The sequence below is a fragment of the Rosa chinensis genome, chromosome 7, assembly GCF_002994745.2.
Source record: "Rosa chinensis cultivar Old Blush chromosome 7, RchiOBHm-V2, whole genome shotgun sequence".
In the NCBI taxonomy this organism is placed as follows: Eukaryota; Viridiplantae; Streptophyta; class Magnoliopsida; order Rosales; family Rosaceae; genus Rosa; species Rosa chinensis.
Window position 1 is genome coordinate 62,479,212 of NC_037094.1, and position 9,152 is coordinate 62,488,363.

The window sequence follows — 9,152 nt, forward strand, 5'->3', positions numbered from 1 at the left end:
GAACTTGTTAGCTAGATTTAGCTCAGCGCCAACGCAGCGTCACTGGAATGGTATCAAGAACATTTACGATACCTAAAAGGAACCATTGACTTGGGACTGTTCTTTCCCTACAGAGAGACAAGAGGGACCGCAGATGGAACTGCAATCCCTAAAGGAAATGTTGATGGCGAAAACGCCACTCACTACACTAAAACGCCAAATGACGTTTTGGTCAGTTTTGCTGATGCTGGATACGTATCTGACCCACATATCGTTCCCAAATTGGTTATGTATTTACCAATGGGAACACAGCGATATCTTGGAGATCAACCAAGCAAACCTTTGTGGCTACCTCCTCGAACCACTCAGAGATCATTGTTCTACATGAGGCGGTTCTTGAGTGTGTATGGTTAAGAACTATCATTGCATATATTCGAGGGACTAGTGGTTTGAGTTCTACCACTGAAGAGCCTACTTGCATTTACGAACACAATGCAGCTTGCATCGAACAGATGAAGCTAGGTTATATTAAGGGTGATAACACAAAACACATATCGCCAAAGTTGTCCTACAATCAGCAACAACAGACTCTCCTCAAGATTCAAATGAATCAAGTAAGGTCTGAGGTGAATGTGGCAGATTTGTTCACCAAATCATTGCCTAAGGACACATTTGAGAAACATGTGAAAAGCATAGGAATGCGAAGACTTTCCAAACTCACTTGATTAATGTAAAGATCAGGGGGAGGTGTAGACTTCAGGGGGAGTCTAACACACACATGTCATTCTCAAATGTAGAAGGTGCGTTGTGCTCTTTTCCTTCGACCAAGGTCTATTTTTGTCCCACATGGTTTTTATTGTTACTTGGCAAGGTTTTTAGTGAGGCAACAACTCATGCACCATTTTGTCTTTGACTTGGCACAAGGGGGAGTGTTAAAGGAAAAACATATTGTGTGCCTTCGTCAAAGCAACTGACGGAGAGGGAATCAAGGAATCAGTGATTACCATCAATCAGCACAGATATAGATCAATCAGCATTCAATGTATTTCCGTTGTAACTCTATCCCTATATAAAGGGACTATGAAATGAAATGAGTAGACCATTCCAATCTCAATTTTACTTTAACATTTTTTAAATTTTTTTCGTATGTTCAATATTTTTTTTCTATTTTGTTAATTACATTTATATCTCTTATTTTTTTAACATTAATTTAATATAATCTATGCTGTGAGATTCACACCCACTTTGTTAGTCAAAGTGGGTTCTCTTAAATATAAACTAGTCTCCTACTCACATGATCTGCATGTGTAAAAATTTTATTATTTATTATATTGAGAAAAAAAATAGAAGTTATTTGAGAAATAAGAAAGTGGGAGTTGTCTGAGTTATGGGCATTATCGCAGGAGTTTTTCCATTAGAACCTCTAAATTTACTCACTTGACCTCTATACTTTTTATACCTCTTATCAAATTTTCAAATACTAAATTTACTCACTAAACCTCACTAAACTTCCTCAAATAACCTCACTCATATAATTTGCAAACAAATTATTATATTTAAAATAAAAAAATTAGTCATTTCAATGATTTAATCACTCTATAAATCTTAACTAAAATATACATTTCGTAATCAAACTTGAGTTTCAAAAATTAATGTCTAATCAATAAGAAAATGGCATGAACTATTCTGTTTTTATTTTTTTATTTTTTTTGGGTGCGGCTATTGCCACCCTACCATTTTCTTTGTTCACCCTACAAATATTTGAATTATTGAAAGACTATATTACCCAAATGCAAAATGACTAATAAGTACACTAATTTTCTAAAATTTAAATCTTTAAGGAAAACTAAATACATAACTAATTAAATACAAAACTACTTAATTTCTCTTCTGATAACATTAATCTTCATCTTCTCAATCCAAATTTCAATTTATTACATTCTTTTTTATCCTTTTGTTGCGTCCTCATCGTTAATTCGTTATTCAATTCACAAAATCATTAGTGTTAACTTCATCAAAATCTTTATAATACCTTTATAAACACTGAAAGTAAAAAATCTAAAACACGAACAAAAAAAATAAATCAATCTTTTTTTCATTGCTCATAGTGGCACTTACTAATTTATTTTAATATGGATTGAAATAAACGAACATTGAAATTGAATGGAAAAAATCAAATTATGATTTTATTAGAAAATATATGTTTCGTGTTTCCTAATAAAATCATAATTTGAGCTGTGCCACCCTATAAAAACATATATTTTGTGTTTCCTAATAAAATCATATTTTGTTTTCCTTCTATTACCCTAAGAGGATTTATTTTGTTTTCCCTCACCAATATGCGTTCAACATATATATCATACATTTTTATGTCACATGATCTTAATCATATTTTTAATTCTTATTAAATATATATGAATACTTTAATGAGTATGTAGTGAAATTGGAAAATGAAAATAGATAAGGAAAATAATAAGAAATACAATCTAATATTATTGAATTGGAAAGTCTACATAAAATAAATATAATATTTTTTGGTATAATTATTGTCTTTAATAGTCATTTTATAGTAGGTTATATATGTCATTTAATAATTCATAATAAAATGAGGTCAAGTGAACAGATTTGGAGGTTCCAATAGAAACTTTTTTATCACAGACAGTTATTTATTTTCTTTTTCATATTATTCTTTATTTTTCTATTTAGCATAATACCACTCAATTATTAAAAGTTATTTAAAATTAATATAAAGGTCTAGGATTTTATTGTATTTCCACACTCACTTTGGCTCACAAAGCTTGTTCTCTTAAATAAAGTATAGATAATAATCATTTGACCGTAGACCCTTAAATTGAAAAATTCGAGTGTTCTGTAAAATAATCAAGTATGCTAAGGATTGTTTGATAATTTAATAATTTAAATGATTGTTCTAGTCTTCATAAAAAATGTTATGTTCATTTGTCTTGTTATAATGATTTAGGATTTTAGGTAACTAGTCTGATCTGGCTGATTTTATAGGCACGAGTAGAGTTGAGCTTCAATGCATTAATAATTTTATACCATAGTGGATTTGTACGTGTATCAGATTTGGGCTCCAAGGCGTTGACTGCAAATCCGAATCTCTTTAATCACAAGATGGTGCGAACAAAGTCAATAAACAAGTCTTCACTTAGAGACTCACTATGGGTATGACACTTGAAATGGACATGGAACAAAATGAACTCATGTTGGACATAATGTGTTCGTGTTGTATTTGTATCGATTTGCTTAACAGAAACTTGTATATGATTTTTGTTTTCAACACCACATTTCTAACTCATTTATAATATGATTGAACACAAGTGTATGGCTGTGTTACCCATCAACGTAACTACCTAACTACTAAACCATAGACACCATCTAGATCCGGATGAACTATAACTCCTATTAAGGGGTGTTGTAGGCACTGGAAGGAAACATAAACAATGAAAATGAAAAACCTCAACAATTCTTTGGATAATATGTAACTCCAAAGTCCCCAATACTTATTTACCTTTAGTTCCCAATATGTTCTTTCATTACACATCAAGGCACCATAGTGGTAACTTAAAGTATAAGGGAAACTACAAATTCTCCCTAGATATTAAACAAATAAGACTGAAGTTAAGTATGAGATTAAACAAGTAAAGAAGTGATGACAAATGAAGCAAAGATATCATTTAATAAAGAAATGGTGATCACAAATGTCGTTAAGTGGTAAGGTTTTGTTGGTTGCGATGACATTTTCTGAAATGGTGTTAGCATCTCCACAATGAGAGTGCATTTGACTAATTAACATGGAACTAATCATGAACTGAGATTCCCAACATAGTAATTAGTTGAGTAATTTACTCTAATAAGGACACTAGTGACTCAAAAATCAAATGTACCTCCCTTCTTCCAAGCATATGGTCCAAAATTGACTGCAAAACACAGTATCTCTAAACGATAAGATCTATAGTAACTATTAAAAATACTTCATTTTTAATTATAACCAGGTGATAAGGTAGATAATGAATTGATTAATCGAAGATCTTTTAAAAGTACTAATTTTTCTTAATTAAAAGTACTTCATTTTTTATAAGCAGGTGATAAGGTCGATTTGAATTGATTAACTTGAGTAGACCTAATTTAGGTTTTTAAACCTTACTTAATTTTTTTTTTTCTAAAGGAAACCTTACTTAATTTTAAATCCTTTGGATTAGCTGAAGTTATCAAGGATACAAAATTATTTGATTAGGACTTCGATTTTTTTTAATATAATAACTCCAAAAAATTGGGGCCTGATCTATAAGGACTGATGGTAAGAATTTGTTCTTCATCGGCCTATTTAATCAAATATGAAGACTTTTTTTTTTTTTAGGGCAACGGAAGACTAATTCATTGATGATAAATCATACGACCTCACTCGGTCAAGCATAAAGACAACTTTTTTTTTTTTTTGGTTAACAAGGGGCCAGAAAGGCCAACAAAAGAAAAGAAAAAGCTAACTAAACAGCATCAGAATCATGCCCAATTTTCATCTTCCGAGATCTACCAACAGAATCCAGATCTTCCAAGTAAACCTACAAAGCATGAGGAGGAGGGTCGGCAAATTCAATCACTCCATAGTCATGGTTAATACTGTTTTTGGCTAAGCAGTCAGCCACCATATTGCACTCTCTATAAATATGATTAAGAGAAACAGAACTGAATCTCCCAAGCAAAGTTCTGCAACAAGAAATCAGAGAGCTAAGAGGGTGCAATGTAGTATCACTGTCAAGAATAAGTTTGACCAAAAGAGTCGAATCATATTTGATTTCCAGCATGTCAATACCACAAGAAATGGTTTGGTTCAAACCATAGTATAAGCTCCATGATTCAGCATGTAAAACTTCTCCAATGCCCAAATTGGCCTGAAAACCTTTGATCCAAGTACCAGAAGAACATCTGATAATACCATCTGCTCCAATTTGTCCAGAATTACCATTCCTAGAACCATCAACATTTAGTTTAAACATACCACTAGGAGGTCTGGACCAATTCAAGAGATTTAAGCAATAACCAATATTTAAGGACTTCTTTGCCTGAGCAGTTGTCACGCCCCTGATTTTTAACACAATAAAAATCGATATATAATCCCATAATTATACATGTGTGAACGTTCAGTCATCAATATCAAATACTTGAAAACTTTTTCCCCTTAAACTACACCAAGGTTCGAAAAATCGCTAGGCGCTAGTCGGGCGGTGGGATGGGGAGGAGCGCCCAGGCGGCTAGGCGGGTTTGTATTTTTTAATTTTTATTTAATTTTTATAGCTTTTATTTATGTAATTAAAAATATATAAACTTATAAAAACTCAAAGAGTAATAAAATTGCACCAAAAAATCTAGAATATTCAAATTTTAAGAGAGTCCTAAATAAGCATACATAAAGATTAAAGACCAAAGTGATAAAATTGCACCTAGAATGTTCAAATTTTAAGAGAGTCCTAAATAAGCATCCACAAAGATTAAAGACTAAAGTTATAAAATTGTACCTAAAATGTTCAAATTTTAAGAGAGTCCTAAATAAGCATCCATAAAGATTAAAGACTAAAGTTATAAAATTGCACCTAGAATGTTCAAATTTTAAGAGTCCGAAATAAGCATACATAAAGAGTTAAAGACTAAAGTGATAAAACAATTGCAAGCCTAAATGGCTAAATCTCTAACTCTTCCTCTCCATATCCATCCAAGACTCCTTCGGTGTCGGACTCAAACTCAACGTCCTCTTCTTCTCCCTCCTCTTCCGTGTCCTCATCCGATACAAAATCTTCATCATGAAGCTCTCTTACCTCTACATTTCTAGAACTTCTCCTAAGCCCACTATCCACTCCCGAAGACTCTCCCTCAATTTCACTAATAATATCCAAGTCATCTTCTTCATCACCACCATCCACAATCCACCCTTGAGCCTTGCTAGCTTCATTACCAAGTAGCACATCCACACCCAACTCTTGAGCCCTTCTCTTTTTGTTGATAATCTTGGCATTGAATTGGACATAGACTAAATTATTCAATCTTGAAGCATCTAGTCTATTCCTTTTCTTTGTATGGATCTACATAAAAAATATATATATAAATATATATTGATAAGTTAGTAACAAATCAACCATTATGAGAGAGAATTATTCTAGGCATTTGAAAGAAAACACTTACTCCCTCAAAAGTACTCCAATTCCTCTCGCACCCGGATGAACTTGTAGTTAAAGAGAGTATTCTTCTAGCCATTTTTTGCAATTTGGGTGTTCCATTTCCATAATTGGACCACCATCCAACTACATATGCACAAAGCCACAAACAAAACAATAACAATAAGTAAACAAAATAAATATCATGAGTTAAACAAAATAAATATCATGCCTTCTAATTTTCACAAAATAATGAAAGTCTTAGTTTCTTACCCGGATCATACTTGTCATCATTCTTTGCACATCCCAACTTAGCTATTGCTCTTCCAAATCCACCCCCTTTGCTCTTATACATCAACAATTCTTCATTTGTCACCACACTTTGGGTCTCAAGGTCATCGGGATAGAACTTCTCCACACAAAGAAAGAACCCTTCCATGACAACATGATCATATTGAATGTCTTCATCCTTGTAGAAGTAATAGGGGTTCAAGAGATAAGCCGCCAAATGTAATGGATTATCAAGACGACCACGGGCTTTCTCATCAATAATCTCTATAATTGGCCGATAATTGGCCTCTTGATGTTTGAATGCCTCTTTAATGTCTTCCTTTGCCTTGAGTAATTCTCCATACAAAAAGCCCATTGATGGCTTTTTATCCCCATCCACAAGGCGAAGCACCTTAAACAAAGGAGCAAACACTTTCAAGCAAAGTGTTACCCCATTCCAAAAAGAGGTGCTCAATACGGTATTATATGCCGTTTTCCCCTTAGCACTCTTAGAATGTTTGCAAGCGGTCCAATCATCACAAGCAACCATACACCTCAACTCACTCTTCTTCTCCATCAAGCTTTGCAAAGTTAGAAAGGAAGTGGCAAATCTAGTGACTCCCGGCCTCACTATGTCTCTTTTCTTTGTATGCTTCCTCATCAAAGCCAATGTCTTGTGATGTGCATAGATAAAGATAGTGAATGCCTTTGCCTTCTCAATCACTCCTTTGAATTTTGGTTGGTTACCAATCCCTTGAAGCATGAGATTCAATGTATGAGTGGCACATGAAGTCCAAAATATATTTGGCCTCTTTATCTTCAACAAATTCCCCGCCGCCATATTGTTAGTAGCATTATCCGTCACTACTTGAACAACATTTTGTGCCCCAACTTCTTCAATGCATTTGTCAACATATTCAAAGATATAGGCCCCGGTGTGTGATTGATCCGAATCTTCCCTTGAAGAAAGAAAAGTAGTGCCTTCCTTGCAATTAACACACAAGTTCATAATACTTCTTCTTTTTCGGTCACTCCAAGCATCGGTCATAATGGAACAACCATTCTTTGCCCACTCTTCTTCATGCTTCTTGAGTGAATTTTTTGTCCTCTCAACCTCTTCCTTCAACAATGGCTCTCTTAGTTGGTATTGAGTTGGAGGTCGGTAACCCGGGCCAAATTGACCAGCCGCTTCTACAAATCTTTTGAAGCTATCATTATCAATGGCATGAAATGGAATGCCGGCTTCATACACCCACCTAGCCAACCATTGATGCACACTATGTGTTCTTTCCTTCCAAATTGCATCATTAATGTTTTGTTGACGCATCTTCTTGCTTCCATCAATTGAAGAATCGGGAGTGATTGAAGATGCAAACTTGTCTATAGGCCCAAGAAAGTGCGGCCTTTTTCTTGACAAACTTGGCCCTTCAATTTCTACATCTTCTACATCATGGGAATGAGTAACTTCAACTTCTTCCCTCACTTCCTTCTCATGCATATCCTTTTGCTTTCTCTTAAGTTTTGCTCCCTCTATTGCGGCTATACATTTGGCTTTATCGGCATCCGTAGAATTATTGCATAAGGCAACATTTCCCTTAATGTTGGCAATGTGTTGCTTCATTCGATGTATTCCACCACTAACCACTTTCCCACACAACTTACACTTCAACTTGTCTAAGTTGTGTGGATCCGCCAATACCGCAAAGTCCCATCCAACATCGGTTGACCCACGCCTCAATGATCTACCCACTTCATTAGTAGCATTAGATCCTCCGGAAGATGCCATCCTATTTTACCCTACCAATAAACAAACAATGAAAGCATGAAACAAATAAAACAAAAACAATAAAACAAATAAAACAAAAACAATAAAAGTTATAAAACAAATAATAAACAAGCAATGAAACAAATAAAACAAAAACAATAAAACAAATTCAACAATAAGAGTCTTCAAGTCTTCGGTCTTTGACAAAGACACAAAGTCGGTAAAAGTCTAAAACATATCAAGTTATCAACATTCAACAATAAACTCAACCAACAAGGCAACAAGTCAACAACAAACCAACAACTCAAAAGCCAACAACAAACCAACAGTTTCATACTTTCATTAGTTTCATATCTAGATTCCAGAAGAAATTGAAATTCGCATACTAGCAGAGTAACGATGGCATTCATACAAATCAGATTTAGAGGCAGTAATTATCAACATTCAGCAACAAGCAAATTGATTATCAAACATTCAAACAATCAAACCCAGTTACCCAGATTATCACTTTTCTAGTTTACCCAGATATCCAGAATACAGAACAATTAATTGGCATTCATCAATCTTCTGAAGCTGTAAAATTGAGCTTAGCCCAGCTCAAATCAGCTACTGCATACTCTCTTCTACCATATAAACCAATCAAATTTTCAAACTTTTCTTTCACTTCTCTTCCAAAACAATCAAAATTTCACTTTTTTCTTTCATCAATCAAATTCCGGAGCAAAACATAATCATCAAATCGCATCTGAATTCAATTTCTGAGATTAAAGATAAGAACTTACGAGAACTCCTGAAATGCATAGACGATTGGGTCGATTTTGGGAATGACAATCGCGAGTCTGAAGGCGGCGCGGAGCAGAGGAAGTCTGAGGTGGTGGAGCAGAGGCGCAATGGAGCTTCGGTGGCTCGGGGGGAGCTTCGGTGGCTCGGGGGGCTGCTGCGATGGCTCAGGGAGCTACTGTGGAAGG

The 9,152-nt window shown here is 34.5% G+C and overlaps 1 protein-coding gene across 1 annotated transcript; it reads right to left on the reverse strand.

The window, feature by feature from the left end:
- Window positions 1–5,678: 5,678 nt before the first annotated feature.
- LOC112178369 lies at window positions 5,679–8,205 on the reverse strand. The gene is made up of 3 exons (XM_024316525.1): window positions 6,423–8,205; window positions 6,178–6,296; window positions 5,679–6,077 (listed from the first exon to the last, which is right to left on the reverse strand). The coding sequence occupies exons 1-3, from the start codon at window positions 8,203–8,205 to the stop codon at window positions 5,679–5,681; spliced, it is 2,301 nt and encodes a 766-aa protein (XP_024172293.1).
- Between the last annotated feature and the right edge of the window lie 947 nt (window positions 8,206–9,152).